The sequence below is a fragment of the Hemicordylus capensis genome, chromosome 4, assembly GCF_027244095.1.
Source record: "Hemicordylus capensis ecotype Gifberg chromosome 4, rHemCap1.1.pri, whole genome shotgun sequence".
In the NCBI taxonomy this organism is placed as follows: Eukaryota; Metazoa; Chordata; class Lepidosauria; order Squamata; family Cordylidae; genus Hemicordylus; species Hemicordylus capensis.
Window position 1 is genome coordinate 34,277,239 of NC_069660.1, and position 22,731 is coordinate 34,299,969.

Here is a 22,731-nt window from a genome sequence, read left to right on the forward strand (position 1 = left end):
GCTATTCAGCTCATCTGAAACAATAGCCTGGCCACTGGAGGATATCACTGCCTAAAGGAACACCCTAGAAGCTGGAAGAAGCTTCAGGACATTCAAAGGAGTATGAAAACCCCTCCCAAGGCAGTGCTTTTGTTCAGTGCCAGTGGTATGTTTCAGGTCAACATTCGTTCAGCCTTTAACATTAACCCCACTCAGATTTGCCCTGCTGTTCCCAAGGATTGAGGTAGCCCACCTCTCGCTAACTGACCACCCACCCCACTGAAACTCCAGAGCAACGACCACTGCATGTAGGACGGGGGGGGGGGGGGAGGAAGGATCATTCCTATGTTCCTCCACATGACCTCTGGGTCTGGGCAAGACATGCAGCTCACATGATCACCGCTGCAGCATGGCCAACTAGAAGCCTGGGGAACAAAGCCCAGCCTCCAGATATCCCACAATGCACCATGAGAGCCATGTGGTACATTATAGAGATCCCTGAGGCCAGGGCACTCTTTCCCTTGGCCTCTCTGGTTTTAATGGCTGCCGGCAGCTTATGCCCACATGACTGGGCGGTGAGGTCAAAGGGCATGAATGTGCACTCCTACCTCACTTTTAGCCTGGGTAAAAAAACCTAGGATCAGTCCTAGTCCCAGAGTTTCTCACGACCAGGTCTATCTGAGTAGGGCTGTGCGGATAGACCAGGTCATGGAACGACCTTCCTTTGTTCAAATGCAGTAGTTTCCAAACATTTTTTAATCATTAAGAACATACCACACTTCACACACTTGTATTGTCAATATGTTCATGTAGAACTCTGTTTTATCACAGCAGAAGAGGGGCCATTTATACCCCTCTTTTGGAAATGAGATTGAGAGCCGCTCTGCAAAACTGTTTGGGCTGTCTAGCGGCCAGTGATATGATTTTATAATGGCTATATATACTGTGTACTTCTGTTAGTAAATGGGGTCTTCCACTTGGAGATCGCACTATATTCCCCAGAAAGACTTATTAGCATTCACAGCTTCAGGCTGGCAGAAATTATAAGTCAGCACCAGCACCTCCTTCGTCCCTTATTTTCTTGCACCACCTTGTGAAGCTTATGTCCAAAGCTGGTTCAAAACAAAATTAGCAATGTATTGTCAGACAGAGCTCTGATTCTTTTTAACAAATGGAGTACTATAAAGATCACCTGCAAGGTCTCAACCCATTAGCTATAAGAGCCAAAACTGCTACTATTCCGCCCCCCACCGCCGGGATAAAACACACACACACTCTTCTGTTTTAACTCTGTCATTCTCTCTTCAGCCAAGAGCAGCTTCTGCCAAAAACTCTTACAGCTGCTTCACACAGAAAAGATGGATAAAGTACTCAGGGCAGGAGGTCCCACTAACAGGGCAGTGTATGAAACAGTTTTCAGAGAAAGGACTTTGGGATAGATGTGTGGGAGAAACACAAGCCACCAGGCCTGCATTCCAAAGTGCAAATACAGATGAGGATGTCTTGCTGGTGCTCTAAATACAAACACTTTGGATTTCACATTCTACAACTGGCAGTAGCACCGAGACCTTTGAATTCATTTTTAAAAAAAATACGAGTCATGCCAACTCATTAAGCACAACCAACCAAGAAAACCAGATCTTCAGTTATAAGTGTCTAGTCTCCAGCAGTGTTGTGTCATATTTGAGGTGCTAAAAGGTTTTACTACTAGATCACTATCTACTTGAAGCAGTTACAAACGCTCACATTCCTAAATAACTTTTCTGTTTGATAGCCGAGTTGAATTATCTCTGTTGTGCCCGGTAAGGAGTTATATATTGCTTGATAACTCTGCATGCTGTTTCCCCATCAGAAGCTGCTTCAATTTAAAAAGTGGTTGCAATAACGACCTGCAAGAAGTGCAACACCTTACCTAAGGCACAACCCAGGCAAAGTTAAGCACTTTGCTGTTGATTTCAGTGAGAGTTAAAATACTCTAAACTCTCTTCTGTTGACCCCAATGGAACATAAAGGTGCTTAACTTTAGCTGAGCTGTACTCTATGTTTTGATACTATCTAACCTGCCGCAGAGCATCTGCACCCTTTGTTCTCCCTATCTCTTTTCCCCATGTTCATTTCTGCCCTCCCCCCCCCCCCCGTGGCCGCTCTCCTTCCCCACCGGCCACCATTTTCTCTCCCTGTACCCGTGGCTATCTGGCAGCTGCTCACAAACTCTTGCACGAGCTGCCACACAGGGATTAGCCATGGGTAAGTCTTAGAGAAATAAATATAAAGAAGAAGATATGCAGTCACATGCCAGTTAGTACTTGAGCACTGAGCCAGGAAAGTGAGAAATGCATGGGAAGAGTCCTTTCAAGAAGCTCTTACCTACTCAGATAGCAACATGTGGATCACGCATGCTACACAGCCAGTGCAAGATACTGGGCTGATCTGTGATATGAAGGCACGTGGAGGATTAACACAGTGTCAGCGTTACCAGAAATGCATTCCATGCCAGACAACAAAATTGCCTTTAATTACATCCTGTCAGCCAGTAGTACTTATTAGCACTGCAAATGCTGGCATTCTCTTAGGAGGTTACTCACTCTTTCTGGTTCCAGGGGATAGGTTCTACTTTGCTGTTGGCAAGGAGATGAGGACTGTAGCGGACCTCAACATAGATAACACCTTCATTCGCTTTCCTTTCCACAAACTCATAAGCAATTCTTTTCACAGCCTCGCGGTCACCCCTGAAAAAAGGTAAAAAGATCGATTTTTAAAACAGCTGTGATCAGCTAACAGTTAAGACTCTCAAGGATGGATTGCTGTGCTGTCGGAGTGGAGGGCCTTCCCAGCAGACCAAGGCCTAAGTCTCGGCACCACGAAGTTTAAAGCCCTTCTTTATTTGCAAGCCTGACCTGACCACAGCTCAATAAAGTGTTCTTGATACATATTTGTATCTTGGCTCTCCAAAAAAACTCCAAGTGGCTTACAATCATTAAAGCTATGAAAACACAGAAGCATGGCCCGATCCAATTCTAAACCCCAGAATAGGATGCACTGGCCTAGCTATGTCTGGCATGAACAAGGCAGGAAACACATTTCCCCCGTTTGAGCTTTTGCTAGGCAGGCAAGCACTGGTTAATGAGGAAATTCAGGATCTTTAAGCAGCCAACTAACTGCAGCGGGGAGTCTAATTTCTTTCACATTCCATGTGGCAAATTAGTAGTTATACACAGGTTTCAGACAGGTGCTGGGGCAAAGTGGCTTTGGCTCTAGCTGAGCAGGATGCTTAAAGGAGAAACAAACAGTCAAGTGTGCCCAGAATTTACTGGGATACAGTCCCTGCACCAAGTCTATTTTGGGACCAGTACTCTTTGTAGTAACAATAAGAAACACGTAGCATCTGTATAGTACTTAAGTGCTCAAAATGCCTTGTAATCCATACCAGAACTCTGTAAGGCAGGGGTTCCTAACCTGCAGTACCCCAGAGGTTGCTGAACTACAACTCCCATCACCCCAGCTACAATTTCTTGTGGCTGGGGATGATGGGAGTTGCAGTTCATCAACATCTGGAGTAGTGCAGGTTGGGAACCCCAGCTGTCACATGAGTATTTTTATCCCCACATTGCAGACGTGAAGCTGAGGCTTAAAGGGCATGACTTTCCTAAGGTCATCTAGGGAGTGTGTGACAAATCCGAACCATGAACTTCACAATTCATAGCTCAGTCTCTCAGCCACTATACCGCACCAGTTCTATTTGCCAATATCTTCCTACTGTGCAACTTAATCTGCAATTTCTGCTGTTGATGAGTGTCTAAATGCTTAGAGGCGGGGTCGATTAGTTATGAGTCATTTCTAGATCAGGATTTCACAAACAATATGAGAAGCAGCCAGAGCTTCCGGTGCTTAAGTAGGTCATGTAAGTGGGTGGGGGAGAGGGGGGAGAAGGATTTATGGGTCCCCAAAGAAACATGCAAGTCCCTCTACCCAGTTCTGAAACTCAGTGCTAACGTTCAACTAGTCAACTAGTCAGTCAGCCTTGCTGATCACTCACTCCTTTTCCAAGAAGAGAATAGATTTCACAAAGATTGCATTTGCTCCCTCCTCTGAACCTCCCATCTTTCGGTGATGTTTCCAACTTTATATTCCTGTATTCATTTTGTATGTCCAATCCAGTTATAAAGATGGGAACCGCCTCCTGTTTCTTTTGAAGGACAAGGTGCATTTTTCACCCAGTTCTGTACTTACATCTTTTAAGACATTACATTAAAGACATTAATAAAGCACAAACACAACTTCTTGGGAAAGGGATAGTAAAGCAATATTTAAGAAACAGCAACACAATCTGTGCAAGCAGCTTACATCTTGCTTAAAGACATTCAGTCAAGAGAAACAGCACAATGGCTGCACTTCCATGCAACACCTGCGGTTCCTCTCCCCCCCACCCCACCCCATTCTCCTGTTTGAATTTGGACAAAATAAGGAGCAGGGAGCCTGCAGTCAGCCAGACTGCGGAGTTGAACGGGGACTGGCTGTGCGGGCTTCCTTCTTTCATGAAGGACAGTCCGCACTGCCAATGACAGCAGGAGAGAAGGAGGAGCTTCCTCCCTCAACTCCAGTTTGAGGAAACACAGCCCAACTTTTTCTGCATTCAGGCTGCATTAAACCTTGGTTTGGAGTGTCAAATCTCACTTCAACTTGAGGGTACAGATTGGAGTTTGGAGAGCTGAAGCTCTTCTCGCTCTGTGTGGAACCAGAGTTCCAAGGGGTTGGCATTCATTCGGACGTAATGATCCAGAAGCCTCTGCCCACTCAACTCCAATTTCGCATTACATGTGAATGCAGCCAATGAAACATGTTTGGGAGGAACAATGCAGATGTCCCCTTCCTATACTCTATAGTACAATAGTCTCTAGGTTTGGGGCTGGGATGTAGTGTGTGGAGGGGGTCTTAGGCCCCTGGGCACACTGTATGACAGTTTGGCAGGAACTTGGGGTTGGAGAGGGAAAATGTGACTAGTGGTGTACAACCTCCACCATCACCACACCCCTAATTGTTTTGCCCACTTCACAACATAAGTAGTCCTAAGAGGGAATTAATGTGGATCAGAGGAAGCAACTCTCCCTCAGAGTTCAATCAATCATCCACAAATGTCCCTTTGAGTGGTTCACAGATCTGCCAATAAGTTAGAGGATCTTGGGTGGGGGAATGTAACAGTTAGCCATTAACTCCCCCCATATTAAGTTTCCCTCCCCTACATTAGGTGTTAAGCTGAAAAGAAGCATGCAGGTTACCATGTGCTTCTCTGGAGCCTAAAGGCCATCATACTCAGGGCTGCTCTCATGCTGCCAGGAGGTCACAGCAGCATGAGGGCAGTGTGAATGTGCTCTGCCCTTAATCCTGGGTATCCCAGAGGTATGCTGAAATCACCCACTTCTCTCCGGGTCACCCTGTTTCACTCCTGTACTAGTTGGCACGAAGCTACCCACTTTACTGTTAGAGTACAGTATAGCTGAGGTCAAGATGCCACACAAGCCAAATTTCTAGAGTTGGTAAACTGAAATTCTAGAAGAATTTCTAGAAAATTCTTCCTCTGCTTGGCTCCACAGTAGAGCAAACAAGCTTGTAATGTGGTTTAGATCACTGTGTGGGCCTGAATCCAATTATTAGAATGCCAAAATTCCACTTACTAGAAGAGATTTCATCATTAGGGCCTTACCGAGAACTCAAAATCAGGAAGCACTGGTGTTTGTACCAGCCACATCAGCGTTATACTGGTTTGGAGATTAGTATGCAATACTGAAGACACATTGTGCTGGCCCCAGTGAATCCATGTCTTGTGCCAGCAGTTCCAGAACAGCCCACACAGGGCTTCAAGAGGAGGACAGTTTCTAAATACCCTTTAGAAGCTGTTCTGTTTGCTTACCTCTGGGAAGGGTACAGGGTCGTCACGCACCAGCAAGTCACATAGATCAGGCTGTTACTTGCTCAGCAGGACGAGTAGTGTTAACCACCAAGCCACATTACAAATGAAGGTTTATACTGTTTTGTTTTGATAGGCAAGCAAAATGTTATTGCACTCTACACTGCCATCAACTAAGCCAGAGCAAAAACAAAGCAAATTTTGCTCATCAGCCACAACATCACAAGCCCATAACATGGCAAACTTCTTGTTAGCTCCCAATGGCTGCTGACTGGTATTGTCGGGTTGACAGCAGCCATCCGAGACCAACAAGAGGTTTGTGAGTGGTTCACACAAAAAAAGCAAGTTACTTTACTTACGCAATTGCTGGCATATAATAAGTAAATTTTTCTAGGAACTCTGTGAAACTCTGCGGCTCTTTATAACTAACATATTTCAGGAGGCCTTCAGGAGTATCTGCAGGGAGCTTGATTCCTCTTTTCCTAGAAGGTTAAAAACAAACATGTCAGCTGCAAAAGGTATATTGGGGTTAGTTTTGAATCGGATCAATTTAATGTGCTGATGGAGAGCCACAATTCTCAAATCTGTTAATTCTAAAAAGGAGATTTCTTGACCTTATAAGTAGTGAAAGGAAGAACACTGAGGACAGTTTTTGTAAAAGAAACTGGAGAAGGTCCAGGTTTGCTTCTCAGCAGTCAGGTTTATGGGCGTATGGTACTCAGTACAGTGTCCCCAGCTGCCCCTGTGTCCCAAATCCAATTGCTCTTCCCTACCAATGTTCCAGAAATCACTCCAAAAAATGTTTCAGTTAATGGGAAAAGAAGAGACCACCACATATCTACTGGGGGGGGGGCAGGGAAAGAGGAGAGAAAGACCACCAACCCAACAAGTTACAAAATCAAAAGGACATATGTAGGAATTTTTAGTATAGAATCTGGATCCTCAGCTAGGTCACTAAGTTTGCTTAAGAACCATCAAGCATGACATGGCTAATCGGCAAGATAGCCATTTCCTTTTCTGGGATAAAGTTTCCAGTAAACTATATATAGGAATTCCAGATGTTTTTTGTCCCTTCTTTCTAGTTCTGCTCTGCAGCTTCCTTGTGGCATAGAAACTAGAGTGTAAGTAAACAGAAGTATCATTTTTGGCTTTAGGAGCCAAAGAGGAATTCTAAATCCAGTGACCTTCCTGTGCAACATATAGGCTTCTAATGGAGTGGAAACTGTTTTTTGTTATGGACAGAATACATTGGCTTTGCAATGTAGCTCACTGGTATACCAACCCCACCTCCACTGCCCTCCAGCTGCTGAAGTCTACCTAGCATCTTGCTGCAGTAGCTGGGTTCAATCCGTATTTATAAACAGTTAATATCTGCCAGTGTGCTCTAGCTTTTAGGCAGGTTTTCACATTTGGAAAAAAGTTTTGAAACAAATCATATTGATCATTGAAAGTTTGACACTGAGTTGAATGTTTGCCATCTGCGATGGAGTTTGGCTTTTATATCCTCTTGTCAGTTTGCTTTCCTTGACTCTCAGATTCTACCACCCTCTTGTTTAGCTTAGACAGTAGGGAAAGGGGTGGTCAAACTGATGTTAACCATGTCACCACTGCCATATAGGGTCAAATTAAGTGGGGAAGCGATCCATATGTCCTCATGTTCATATATGAAGTGTTGGAGATGCAGATCCTGCCTGGCATCAACTCTTAGCACCAGCAAACCTATTGAACACTAGGGGCATTTGAGGCAGAGACAGCCAATGAGGGCACTTCCTCCCTGATCATGCTTTCTCTTCTCTACTTCCCCTTTGTGTCTCAGGTGAGAGAGTGAAAACCTGAGACTAACCAACTTCCTTCTTCTCTTTTCCTGTATGTAGCTAGCAATGATGAATGTAGGTCTCAATCTATCTCCCTGATTGATCTGGAACTTTAACTCCATGTCTCCAGACAACATTAATTAGCAGTGCACTGCTATTACCTGTGCACTTCTGCTGTAGCTGGGGCAGATAAAGAAATATCCCCTCCTGAGTTATCTAACACAAAGGGTGTGTGGGCGTCTTTTTCATGCAGGAGAGAGGAGTAAAACCCATCCATTTTTTCTGTCTTATCTTACTACACTCTGCTACATTAGGCTTTTTTCTCCTAGACTAAGAGTAAGCAATCTTTGCTCTCCAGCTATTGATGAACTACTATTCCTATCATCCACAGGCACACACAAAAAATATGGCCAACAATACAGAAGCTGAACCAAATGATAGTATATTTCATTTGATTTGCCTGAAAATAAATAGTAGGTCAAGGGACATTCTGTAAACAATACAAATTGATACATGATCATAAGAGATAAAGCTAAAACTCAATGCTATACACTCACTTGCCAAAATATAAAATGGTTTCTGGTTTAATGGCTCCATCCAGGTGGACATGAAGTTCTACCTGGAACAGAATAAAAAGAATGTAAAGAATATTAGATATTCAAATCATTGCGGCAGAGGTGGAGAAATCCATTAAATGACATCTCTTTATGTGCAGTTTATTAGCACAGCAGCTCTCTCCTCTCACCCTCCAAAATACAAGCTATTTTTGAAATTTGGTCAAGTTTCAAGCGAGTATATGTGTACAGCTTTATAGGGCATTCCTAGGTCAAAAAAGGAAGAACTAGAATTAACTTGCAGATGTGTTTATAAATGGATCTGCTTGTCTCCAGGGGAGCCTTCAGAATTCTCAACAGCAGGGTTTGACTACAGATGGCTAATGCAGTGCAAAGCCAAGTTCACAAGTGTGTGTAGATACCACAGAGCATCTTTGTATTCAATACTTTGTTTTATCCCACTCTTCTTCCGAAGAGCTTAAAATGAAGCACGTGGTCTCAGCTCACACATTTATCCTCCCAAAAGCCTTATGAAGTAGGCCAGAGAAAGAGAGGGTGCCCTGGCTGCGAGAGAACTGGCCGATGCTTACCCAGTGCTCTTTGTGGACGAACAGGTATTAGAGCTTAATTTCTCCAATTTAAGTCAAACACTCCAGCCCTACACTACACCAACTTATGATTTTGTACTAATATAACCTAACCGACATGTGTATTAGTCACAAACTGGTCTTTAGCTTGCCTTTTTTTTTTTAGTCCGGGTCCATCACATACACATAAAATATTTACAGTCCACAGAAAACACTCCAAAGGTTGTATAAATAGCATCCAGCCCAGAAGAAGTCAATTAAACCCCATTCAAGTTACCGGCATGGTAGTGTAACAAAACATCTGCAAATCAACATTAAATACTACTTTTCACAGCAGTCAAGAGGCACAATATAGTATACAAAACTCAGAATCATAGGAGAATGTTTGGGGAAATGAGAATGAAGATGACTAAGATACGATGAACCATTTAAATACAGAACAAAATAAGGCAAATCCAAAATTTCTGATGTATGCCTTTATTTTCAAGTGGTATTCTCAAAGTGGGTTCACAATATTAATAAGATGCAATAAATACATTCCAGTGTAACACAAAACCCATCACCTAAGTCTTATTTATCTATTTAGAGATTTAATATACCACCCAATCCACAGACTCAGGGGAGTGGACAGACATGAACAGCATCCAAGATTTAGAATTTTTAAAAAGAGAGATTTAAAGGGCAAATGCCTGGCAGAAAAGAAATGTCTTCAATAAGATCTTAAAGGCTGAAAGGGAGGAGGCAGACCGAATCTAGGCGGGGGGAGAGAATTCCAAACTGAAGGGGTGGCAACAGAGAAAGCCCTTCCACGGGCCCTAGTACTACGGACCTCTCTAAGACCAGGGACCTAGAGAAGTCCAGCTGAAGCAGGAGCTGCTGTCTGATGTCTTTGCCTGCCTGCCTCTCTGCTCTTCCCTCGCAGAGCAGATGGTCTTAGGTGCCCTGTGGAGGTGGGGCAGTAGACTGTTCAGCTGAAGTAGCGGCACATTTTCCCCTTCCCTCCTTTTCTTTCTTTTATGATGAAATAGCACTGTTTTGCCAAAAAGAAAGAAGGGAGTGGGGTGGGGGTGATGGAAAGAAACCAGTAACTTTACATATGCCGCATGCAAGAGCATCTAACTAAATAAGGGGAAATTTAGCCCTAGCTGTGCTGGGAAACAAAAACATGTTGAACGTGCAAACAAGAGGCTTTCCGTGTAAAGGAACAGTTTCCCCTTAAAAGCCTTAACAGCCCTTCGCCTGTCCCTACTAGACAGGCTGGCACTACAGTTGCATTTTATAGAAAAATACACAATCAGCACAAACCAGGTCTGGAAAAAGAAAAAGGTAGCAGGAGAACAACTCAAAAAACCTGGACTGCAATGATTTGACAATATCATCATGTGGATACTTATTAAAAAGCAGAGGGGGGATGACAATTCTAGAGTGAAGTGCTATCATGGAAGCATCCCTTGTTCTTCTAGTGCTAAGAATAGGTGGACTAATCAGTAGTTCCTGAAGCTTGTTTGAAAAGTATAGAAGCTTATATCTGAACTCATACTAAAGTCTGACTTTAGTTTGGCAGAACTATTGTAATACCACTGCCATATGGTTAGAAAAATGGAGGCAGCAGGGGACAGATAAATTTGAGTTTTTTGCACTCTTATTCGAGATTAAACTGCAGTGACTCAAAACTCATTCACATGGGTTTGATGTATTCAGAGGTTTTTCTGCTTGGAACCGCAAGATCTCAACAGAACATATGATTGCCCTAATGTGGAGCCCTAAATAAAAGCACATATCACATTCTCACTTCTAACAATTCTCACTTCTCTAATGTTTGCCTACACACATAGCAATTGGCAAATCAATGTGCAACAGCCCCACAAATAGAAAATGGTGCCTCAAACCCATCAGTTTCCTGGTGCTCTTTTGTCTTGCCAAGTTGAAACTGTCCATTATGAATAGTCACATGAAGCTGTGTGAAAGAGCAGTACAGGTCATCACCCTAGAAACTTCTGCTTATAGTGAAGAGCTGGGGCATCATTCAGCCTATTCACCATAGCATGTTCAATGTCGAGAGAGAGAGAGAGAGAGAGAGAGAGAGAGAGAGAGAGAGAGAGAGAGAGAGAGAGAGAGAGATTTTATCCCCCTTTAAAATATTAAAGCTGCTTGAAATGGAAGCTCTATCAGGTGGCCTGTTCTACTCTGGATCTGATAAGTCCACAGTGCAATGCTTGAACTAATGTAAATCAAGTTGTACCCAGTAGGCCTTTTTAACTCTTTGAGAAGCAAACATCCCCTCCATGAGATATCACAAGGGGCTTTTGAGATCCCTTCCACTTAAAAAGTGTCTTGTTATGTTTTTGGTTAATCCATTCCTTGATCCAGGCCAGCTTTTGAATGGGGCTTTAGTTACTTGTATTCCAGACCTGGAGTAGGGGCTAAGTAACAGCCAGTAGCAAGAGCACTGAAGTCAGACTGCACTTGCCTTTCTGTACATAATACCTATTTCATTAAACTGTTCATATTTCTGATTCAACTCTACTGTCGTGTCCTTGCATACCACAACTCTTTCCCTTGGATTCTACATCATGCAGTGTAAAAAAAGTTGATGTGTGGGAGAGGGGAAAGAGGACTGTTGCTTGCACTACAGATCTCCTGAACAGGCTCCTGTCTGGCAAAAGAGACATAAAAGGTGCACAGACACTGATATCTTTTCTTGGTTTTATAAAGGATTAAGTGCAACTGACTGTCTTCCAAGTAGGCTAATCCATCTTCTGATTTCTCTTAAATGTTGCTTTTGGGGGGCTGCCTTGACATGAAATGACTCGTTATACTAAGTCTCCCTTAACCAATAGATATATCTTTAAAAGCTACAGAGTAAATCCTCCATCATCAAATGCAAACACCATTATTCCCTCAGTTGTCCATCCCAAGCAATGAAATTGGAGCAATCTGAATTTATTTATCATATTTTTACACCGCCCAAAACTTACATCTCTGGGCGGTTTACAACAGGATTAAAAGTAAAACAATTAAAAACAAAAAAAATTTAAGAGCAAGAAATTTAAAACACAATTTAAAATTTTAAAACAATATTCTAAAAACATTAAAACAATCAAAACAATACCACTTAAAAATCTGGGTGAAGAAATAAGTCTTTAGAGACTTTTAAAAAGATTTCAGAGATGGGGAGGCTCTTATTTCACTAGGGAGCGCATTCCAAAGCCTTGGGGCAGCAATGGAGAAGGCCTTTCCCTCAGTAACCACCAGACGAGCTGGTGGCAAATGCAGACAGACCTCTCCTGATGATCTCAATGGGCGGTGCGGTTCATAACGAAGAAGACGTTCTCTTAAAAACCCAGGGCCCAAGCTGTTTAGGGCTTTATAGGTTATGAGCAACACTGGAAACATATTGGCAGCTAGTGTAACTCCTTCAATATCGGAGTAATATGGTCTCTCCTAAATGACCCAGAGACCAGCCTGGCTGCCGCATTCTGGACCAACTGTAGTTTCCGGACTATGTACAAGGGTAGCCCCATATAGAGCGCATTGCAGTAATCCAGTTTGGAGGTTACCAGCAGATGTACCACTGTTTTGAGGTCGTCTAACTCAAGAAACGGACGTAGCTGGCGTATCAGCTGAAGCTGATAGAAGGCACTTCTGGCCGCTGTCTCAACCTGGGACACCAAGAAATGACATGGGCATGAGGGAAGTATCTGCATTGGAAAGTTATTTTATATGTAAAGTGTGCCATCAAGTTGATTTTGACTCCTGGCGCCCACAGAGCCCTGTGGTTGTCTTTGGTAGAATACAGGAGGGGTTTACCACTGCCTCCTCCCACACAGTCTGAGATAATGCCTTTCGGCACCCTAATGCTGTTGGAACCATGGGCAGGATGATTGTTATTTTGAAGAGGTAGGAGTGGGAGAGTATCCACCTTAGTGCAATGGGTCCCCTCCTCTTCCAGTCACCTATCCCGTCCAGCAGAAATGTGCTCCGCTCTGTCCTTTCCCCCTTCTTCCTCACTTTGCAGAGCACTTCTGCACCTAGGCTCCACCTTAGCTTTGGAATGCTCTCCCTGAAGAACTTTGCCATACTCCTCCCTCAGTGTTTTTTAAAAAAACTAAACACATCTTTTTAAAGAGGCTTTTTAATGTTTCACCTGTTGCATATATCTGGTAGGTTTTTTTAGTCTAGTTTTTATAATTCTTAGCTTTTTAAAAAAGAATTTGGAATTTTAAAAGCCGATTCCAATTGTGGTTTTAGCTTGGATTTTTAACTTGTTTAAATTGGTTAATTTTATCAGTCTGATTTTATATTGTAACTATTTTATGAATGTTGTGAGCCACCCTGAGGAGTAATGTACTGGAGGGGTGGGGTATAAATATTTTAAATAAATAAAATAAATAAATAAATAGGTTATTCATTTTTGCAGTGCTGAAGTGTTCAGACAACACACAGCAGCTTTTGATGGCCTGTGAGCACTCTACTTAGAATTTGTTTTTAAGTTGTGAGAGAAATGAGAACATGGGCCACCACCACCACATTTATTCTTACAGAGTAAAGTGTGCCATCAATTTCGACTCCTCGTGCCCACAGAGCCCTGTGGTTTTCTTTGGTAGAGTACAGGAGGGGTTTACCATTGCCTCCTCCTGCGTAGTATGAGATGATGCCTTTCAGCATCTATTGCTGCTGCCCAATATAGGAGCAGTGGGGATTTGAACCAGCAGCCTTCTGCTAGTTAGTCAAGCATTTCCCTACTGCGCCACTTCATGTGACTCTTACACAGTAACAGTAATAATTGTGTTGTTTGCTCACAGCGCACATGCAACTGTTGTGGCAACACTCGGCAGCCACAGTGGGCAGAGAGGAAAGCAGGTTGGTACTCTGCTACACGAAAGGAGCATTAACCCAGCTTTTTTTCATGCAGAACACTGAGGTGCATCCACAGGAAACAACAGAAAAACCTTTGAGTGTTTACACAAGCTGCAGTCAATAAAATTAAGTGCGTGAATCCACTGATCCAACTGCAGCAATCCCTCTCGTTTAGAAAGGCTCTAGGAGAAACTGCAATAGAAGTTATCTTGCAGTTGATCCAAAGCTGAGAAAGAAGCAGCACCGTCACTGAAGACTGTCAGCTGTAGGTAATGTTTTGTAAATTGAACAGTAATTCTGCCATATGCTTTTGCCATACTTGAAAGGTTTCAGCACCTGAGCACATGCCTATCCAGTTTGTGTGTGCCATCTACATCCACTCATTCAGTTCCATTAATTACAGCTTGACACACATGTATAGTCATCCAATCAGAAGTCTTAGTAATAGAAATAGTAGGTCCAACCCTTTTATAATTGAGAGCAGGAGTGTTGCAAACCTTATGGAATGTTGCAATCATTGGATTTCCCACTGGTAAAAATGAGCACTGTCAGCCTTGGGAAAGCTCCTCTTCCCCACCCTACTATGTAGAACTCCTAACACAGTATTCCATTAAGCTTGCATACATCCCTTCTCCTCCCAGAAGTGACCAAAACATTCCTCTACCATGCTTATTTAAATGCAATTGTTCCCTCGCTATCCAATATTTCCACAGAATTAGTGGGAGGTTAAGAATTGGGTAGTTCAGAAACCACTTTGATAAAATCAAAGTAGTACAGTACAGTGCATTCATTCCAATTGGAAGAATGCACACGTATCTAACACACACTAACTACAGGTGTGCATGAATCTTTTTTGCAATTCGATCTCAAATCTCTCAAATTTGAATTGATTCAAACCAGCCAGCCGATTCAACAAATTGATTCAAAGGTTCATGATTTGCCCATAGGGAACTCTAATTACCCCATTATTCCCATGGGAAGGTCCTAGGGAAACTAAAGTGGGTTGGGTGGTAGGGCATGATGGGTACTACCTACCAGCCAACCCACAATAGTAATGGGCAAGTGGACAATTTAAAAAAAATATTTAAACTGCCCCGCCAAAAAACCTACAGAATCTTATGGGGCTTGAAGGTAAAGGTAGTGTGCCGTCAAGTCGATTTCAACTCCTGGCACCCACAGAGCCCTGTGGTTTTCTTTGGTAGAACACAGGAGTGGTTTACCATTGACTCCTCATGTGCAGTATGAGATGATGCCTTTCAGCATCTTCCTATATTGCTGCTGCCCGATGAAGGTGTCTCCCATAGTCTGAGAAACATACCAGCGGTGATTCGAACCAGCAACCTTCTGCTTGTTAGTCAAGCATTTCCCTGTGCGTCACTTAAGGTGATGATTTTTTAAAAAATACTTACACTTCCCCCCAAAAAAACCTATAGGATCTTATGGGGTCTTGTTTATTTTATTTTTTTATCCCCCACTTGCCCATTTCTTTTGTGGGCTGGGTGGTAGGTAGCACCCGTCACACTATACCACTCAACCCACTTTGGTGTCCGTAGGATCTACCCATGGTTAATTTGAGTTCCTCACTGTTCTCTATGGGAAAAATAGGCAATGCACACATTTTGCAACCCTGTCTTGAAAAAACATTGCAGAACAGAAGCACATGCAGTCCCTCCCAACAGAACAGACTTTGCAAAACACAGAGTCCAAGTTAGTCAAAAAGGAATCACTGACCCAGAACCCCCACCAGTCATGTTGCTGCAGAGAGGCACTATCATTGGCACAAGTTGCTCTCTCACACACAATTATGACTCTGTTTTTGCTTTCCAGCATTGCAACAGCTGCCACAGTAGCACCCTTAGCAACAGCAAGCATAGCCATAAGCTAAACTACAGCAATGCCTTCAGGCACATTTTGAGCGAGTACACCATGCAATGCAGATTGCAGAGCATGAAGCACAAGTCAGGTCTCTCAAGGCCAGACATGAAGCTCATCTCACAGCAATCACCAAGAAAATCTCTCTCACACACACCCCCTCTGCCACAACACAAACCAAACCATGACTCAAGGCAGGCAAGCACCCAAGTTCTGCCTTTGTCAATCTGAGATCCAGCAAAACCAGTTAATATAGCAGCAATAGCATATTATACTCAGTGCAGAAAAAACCACAAAACCAAACCTTCTATTCCTTCCTTCCTCCTCTCCTGATATATTCTCCTCAAGGGCACACTAAGGGCTCTCTCCGCTTTCCAGGCCCTTTGAATACATTTTTATATTCCCTGCTTTTTTGTTCCCTCTCCCTCCAGCCAGCCAACCAATGGGGGCACAGTTGCCCATGACATTTGATTTGAACAAGCCAATCAAGAAGATCTCGAGCCAATCAGTAGCCAGTGCCAGAAAACCAATCAGCAAGGGCAAAAAGCCTGCCAAAACAGACACTCAAATTGTATGGATTGATTCACATCTAATCAGGGATAATTCAATCCTAATGCAAACCAGCCACTTTATTTTAAGGGCATTTCGATTCATGTTATAATCACATGAATCACCCCAATTCAGCATGAATTGATTCACAAACAGATCGAATTGCACATCTAACACTGCCACTTGCACATCTAACATGCAGGAGGAGTCAGTGCTACTGAACTCAGCAGGACTAACTTCAGGAGTAGGATTTCCAGATCCAGTGCATCCAAAAACGTAAGATTTCCAAGGTGTGGCCTGGTCATATCACACAAGCCTGCTAAATTTTGAATAATGGTGGGGAAGGGGGAAGAGATCTGGTATTAGAAAAGCTAGCAGTGGCCTCCAAATGGCCCAAGATTGCCACTTGTCCACTAGAGACAAAGCCAAAAGCTGGAGAAACAGGATTTGTTGGGGGCAAACTGTCAACCTTACTTCTAAGCAAACGTGCACAGAATTGGAGTGCATAGCTAATGCCAGGTTAAGAGATCTTCCTGTAATGTAAAGGACCACAACTTTGTTTTGCAACTGCTGTTCTTCAGTCTTAACTGTAATTCTTAGCCATGTTTCCCACTAGCTAGATTGGTTTTTCCTTCAGTTTGCCCACATTGTCACATTTGTGTTTCCAGTCTTAGAGCTTTTCTTCCCATTTCCTCTCATTTTAAAACATATTTTTTTAGTCTGATGGCAAGTTGGAGTGCTTAGTTGCCAATGGAAACAGATATCGTTGCCATAACCAAAGCCTGGTGGAATGGTGAGAACCAGCAGAACACTTACTCCTGGGTACAAACTCTACAGAAAGGACGGGGGTGGGTGGATTTGGGGTGGAGTAGCAAAGTATATTAAAGAAGGGAAAGAACAGAAAATAGGAATAGCTAGAAAACCTAGGATGACTGGAGTCCTCCACAGAATCATTATGGGTAACAATACAAGGACTGAAAGGAAATGTGTTACTAGGGACATGCTATCGCCCTCTGGATCAAAACGCCGAGTGACCTGGAGATGGAGAAGCAAATCAGAGAGGCAGAGAGCAACAGAGCTGTAATAACGGACTTCAATTATCCTCACACAGACTGGGCAAATGCCCGTTCAGGTATTGACAGAGGCACCAAATTTCTAGATATGCTAAATGACTGTGCCTTAGAACAGTTGGTCACAGAACCAACCAGAGAGAAGGTGACTTTAACCTAAGAACATAAGAACAGCCCTGCTGGATCAGGCTCAAGGCCCATGTAGTCCAGAATCCTGTTTTATATAGTGGCCCACCAGATGCCACTGGAAGCCTAACAGATGCCACTGGAAGACCTTAGACTTAATCCAGAGTGGTGCACAGGACCTGATGTAAGATGTCAGAGTTGTAGAACCATTGGGGAATAGTGGCCATAGTGTGATCCAATTCAGCTTATATGCAAGTAGAGCACTGCCAAGGAAGTCCAAAACAGATGTTGTAGACTTCAGGAGAGGAAACTTCTAAAAAATGGTTAAAAGGAAGTGAAAGGATAAGTTAGGAGGGCCAAATCACTCTAGGAAGCATGGAACCTAATCAAAACCACAATAATAGAAGCTCAGTTGGAATACATACCAAGAAGGAGAAAAGGTACCACCAAGTCCAGGAAGACACCAGCATATCTAACAAGTAGAGTCAGAGAAGCTATAGAAGGGAAGAAGACTTCCTTCAGAAAATGGAAGTCCTGCCCAAATGAACAGAAAGGAACATGAACTCTGGTAAAGGAAATGCAAGGAGACAATAAGGAAGCAAAAAGAGAGTTGAGGAACGTATAGCCAGAAGTGTCAAGGGGAATAACAAAAACGTCTTTTAATATACCAGAAGTAGAAAACCTGCCAGGGAGGCAGTTGGACCCTTATATGATACAGGCATGAAAAAGACTGATAAGGCTGCAGAGAAGGTGAATGAGTTCTTTATCTTCATGGCAGTAGAAACGGACCATATACCTGTTCCAGAACTGAGCTTCTTAGGCTTGGAGGCTGAAAAACAGAGCCAATTTGTGGTGATGAGACATAATGTTCTAAACTGTCTTGAAAAAACTAAAAATTAACAAATCGCCAGAGCCAGAGGGCATCCACCCAAGAGTTTTGAAGCAACTCAAATGCAAAATTGCTGATCTCCTAGCAAAAATATATAACTTGCCCCTACAATCAGGCTCTGTACCGAAGACTGGAAAGTAGCTAATGTAACTCCCATTTTCAAAAAGGGGGGAGATCTGGGAGATTACAGGCCATTTAGCTTAACTTCTGTGCCAGGTAAATTGATGGAACACATACTTAAAGACAAAATGGTTAAAACATATAGAAGAACAGGCCTTGCTGAAGGAGAACCATCATGGGTTCTGCAAGGGAAGTCCTGCCTCAATAACCTTTTGGAGTTCTCTGAGAGCGTCAGCAGGCATGTGGATCGAGGTGATCCAGTTGACATAGTATATTGTCAGTGACTGACCAGGAAAGAGATCTTAGGGTCGTGATGGACAACTTGTTGAAAGTGTTAGTGTGTGGCAGCTGTGAAAAAGGCAAATTCCATGCTAGGGATCATTAGGAAGGAGATTGGAAATAAAAAAATGCTAGTATTATAATGCCCTAATGCAAATCTATGGTGTAGCCACATTTGGAGTACTGTGTACAGTTCTGTTCATCATCTCTCAAGAAGGATATTGTACAACTAGAAAAGGTATAGAAGAGTGCAAGCAAGATGATCAGGGGCCTGGAGCATCTTCCATATGAGGCAAGGCTATAGCATCTGGGGCTTTTTAGTTTGAGAAAGAGGCAACTAAGGGGAAACATGGTAGAGGTATATAAAATTATGCAAGGAATAGGGAGGGTGGACATAGAGAAATGTATCTCCCATTCTCACAACACTAGAACCAGGGGTCATCATATGAAACTGAAGACTGGGAATGTTAGGACCGACAAAAGGAAGTACTTTTTTAGACAGGGCATAGTTAATCTGTGGAATTATCTGCCATGGGATGTGGTGATGGCTACTTGCTTTGATGGCTTTAAAAGGGGCATAGACCTGTCCTCTGTGAATTTGTCTATCAATGGCTACTAGTCTGGTGCCTATAGGCCATCTCCAGCTTTCAAGGGAAGGCCTCTAAATACCAGTTGCATGGGAGCAGGCATGCCCTCACTTCTTGCCTGTGGGCTTCTCAGAGGCATCTGGTGGGCCACTGTGTGAAACAGGACACTTGACTGGATGGGCCTGATCCAGCAGGGCTATTCTTATGTAGCCTGTGTTCAAAAAAAATTATCTAGCAAAATTTGATTATATAACTTCTGCAGAAATATTTGTTAAAGAGGCAAATGCTTTTAGTCACTTGATTCAAAGATGTCTACCAGCTACCTAACCTGAAACTTGGAGAATTCAGAGCATTACCCACCTAGCACAAAGGAAGTATCACATTTATATGCTGTTCCTATGATGCAAGCAACTCTAAAAGAGCACAATGCAAGTCTTCATTATTTAGGAAGGGTTTCCCCCCCTAGACTAGAAAAAGCATTTCCCCCCCTATGATGGGAAAGATAATTTTTCCAAGGTATGGGGAGGGCATCCGTTACTTGATGGGTTGTCAAGCTCTGCATGCTCCAAGACAGGGCCAATGAGAAAAGAGCACGTCGTCTACTCCCTCCGACCTGCCCCTACTTCCCAGTTCTGGTCCTGTCTTTGCTCCAGGACAGTTCTATTTCTTCGTTGTGCTGGACCTCTCTCTCCTTCTTGATTCTCTGTGTGCGGGGGGGGGGGGGGAGGAGTTGCTGACCCTTTATTGTGCCCAGTCTCGTGAGTTGCTGCCCTTTTGTCTTTTCCCCTTGTGAGTTTCTACCTTGCTCAAACCTTGATTGCATTTGTGTTGATCCCCTCCCCTCCGCTGCCTCAGCCGCGTTCTGCTCGCCTTCTCAGCGCGACCCACTTACCTTTACAATGGAGATCGCTCATATCGGCGACATGCTTAGAGGCTCCCTGTCAGAGGGCCCTCTATCAGATACCCCTAAGGAGACCCCAATAACTCCTTCGGGAGTTGGGGAGTGAGGAAGTCCTATCGCCACAGCCCTCTCGAACCCGCTTACGGGGGAGAGCAGTGAGCTTGTTCCTTTATCGAAGCCTGCCAAAGTGCTCAAAAAATCTAAGCACCTGGAAGGGGCAGATGGCGACAAGATTAAGCAGCGGAAGAAGGCAAAGAAAACCGCCTCAGCGAAAGCCCCTCTTAGCGAGCGGCTACAGCTTCGGGCCGTTAGGAGCCAACAGCGGGATAAAGGGCAAACGGCTCTTCCCGCCGAAATCGCGCCCGCTCTTTTGTCGGGCTCCATTCCGACCGCTATCTCTGTTCCTGAGCTTATGATCCCGCCGGCGGCCGCAGAACACTCGAGGGTGCCGATGCCTACCGGGGCGCACCAGGAAAACCTGTTACTCATGAGTAAGGCAGCGGGGAGCATTACTGGGGGAACAGTTTTGGCAGGTGGAGAGTCGTCAGGCCCCAGCGGGGAATTGCTGTTGGTTAAATAACTCTCTTGGCCGAGCGCTTTTATTCAGAAACAATGCATGGCGATTGTCATCCCTCTCCTCCCTCAGTCAGGAAAGGGAACGATGGTACAGAGCGCAGGAACGGCGCAAAGCACTCAAGGGGCTCCCGTCCCTGTGGCTCCACCGCGGAGGGGCCGTCGGCCATCTTTTTCTTCGTCTCCGGGTTCTAGCCTGGCTAGACAGTCTATTCCCCTGGGGGAACGTGTCTGGATGGCCAGAAAGCTGAGAAAGAGACACCACCGCGGGGTTTATGACATCTCCTCCTCTGAAGAGGAGCTTTGTCAGCAAGAGCCTTATCCCCAGCCAAAACGTTCATGATTAGCAGGAGAAGGGATCTCCCAGGAAAAGATTCCCCCAGAGTCTGCCGCGCCTACTCCTTTAGGAGAACAAACACGGGGCATTAGGGACACCAGGGCGGACCAGCTTGTGGCGAGAGGGACGTTACCATCTAGCGCTCCACAAGCCTTGACTGTACCACGGGACATGGGTTCGAGTTCCGAGGAGTCTGAAAAAGAGGAGGGGGTGCTCTCCGATGAGCAGACACCGGCAGATAGGCCTACCACTACCAGATTGTTCTCTGTATCTGAGTTTGAAATATTATTGGCTAAGGCGAAAAGAGCTATTAAAGATGTTTCTAGTGAGTCTGGTTCTCAACCTGTGGCTGGCTTAGATCAGGAGGTCTTCCCGTCAACTTCATCCTCTCCGGCCACTGTACTTTTCCCTTCTCTGTTTAAAGAAGTGATGTTGGCAGAGGGGGGGGGTTCCGGTGGCGTCAAAGCCCGCTTTACATTTTCCAAAAAAGTTATATACCTTACCTCCTGAGATTATGTCTTTATTAGCAGTGCCTGTCGTAGATGCCCCGGTGGCCCAGCTGGTGACTGGTGCCTTGGTCAATAAGGAAGGCAAGGAGTTTCTCAAGTCGCCTGAGGAAAAGAAAACAGACCACCTCTTACAGAAGAGTCACGAGGCCTCAGCGACAATTATCAGGGCGACGGCGACCAACTCGGTCTTCGCTAGAGCAACAATATTATGGACCAAAGAGTTGGCCAAACTGGTCCCACCAGATAATACCAAGCTGAGACAAGGTCTGAATAAGATAGCCAGAGCTTCTGCCCTTATGGCAGACTCTAGCTTGGACTGCTTGCAACATGCAGCTCGTTCCATGGCGGCCAGTGTGGCAGTTAGAAGAGGTTTATGGCTCAGACACTAGAAGGTCGATTCAAAATCTAAATCGGCTCTAGCCCCCACCCCATTTCGAGGCACGAAGCTTTTTGGCGAAGCTCTCGAACCGGTTCTGGTGGAAACTCATGACAAGAAAAAAGCAATGCCTGTGGGACGGGGGGACAGGAGATCCTTCAGAGGTGCAGGTTTTCAGAGTTCCTTTTGTCCCTACAGGTCATTCAACCGAATGGGATCGTCCGGTTTCCGAGACGGATTCAGAGATAGGGACTTCGGAGGAGCGCAATACAGACAGCCGTGGCGCCAATCCTGGAATCCCAAGCCCAGAGGGAATGGCAAAAAGGCAGGTTCCTTTGGTCCCCCGCAGGAACGTCGGAACCGTAAGCAATGACTCGTACCCTGTCGGAGGCAGGTTGCGGGTTTTTGCGCATTCATGGGGGGGAATTTCTTCGGATCGATGGGTGTTACAAACAGTAAACAATGGATATCGCATAGATTTGCTGTCCACTCCTCCGGATACCTTTTTCAAGACTCCTACATCAGGGGATCCCGTAAAGAAAAAATTAATGCAAGATTCAATCCAGCACCTATTGGAAATTCGGGCCATAGAGCTTGTTCCAGTGTCCCAAAACCCCGGTGGAGTGTTTTCTCTACTCTTTCTCATCCCAAAAATGGACGACTCATGGAGGGCGGTTCTCGACCTAAAAAGGCTGAATTGGTACGGGCGGAAGAGACCGTTTCGTATGGAGTCCTTCAGAACCATAAAAGCTGCGATTCTCCCGGGGGACTGGCTGGCGTCACTAGACTTATCCGAAGCTTATCTGCACGTACCGATTCACCCATCATCGCGACGTTACCTCAG

The 22,731-nt window shown here is 44.4% G+C and overlaps 1 protein-coding gene across 3 annotated transcripts in view; it reads right to left on the bottom strand.

Annotated features, from left to right (window-relative positions):
- ADA (adenosine deaminase) overlaps positions 1-22,731 on the bottom strand; it is a 63,785-nt gene that overhangs the window by 30,451 nt on the left and 10,603 nt on the right. For 2 of the 3 annotated variants that reach the window (XM_053250130.1, XM_053250129.1), the window contains exons 2-4: positions 8,256-8,317; positions 6,244-6,366; positions 2,565-2,708 (exon numbers count right to left, since the gene is read on the bottom strand). In XM_053250130.1, coding sequence (XP_053106105.1) covers positions 2,565-2,708; positions 6,244-6,366; positions 8,256-8,317 — 329 coding nt within the window. Of the gene's footprint in view, positions 1-2,564; positions 2,709-6,243; positions 6,367-8,255; positions 8,318-15,875; positions 15,941-22,731 lie in introns of those variants that run through there. The other variant, XM_053250128.1, reaches the window with a different exon arrangement.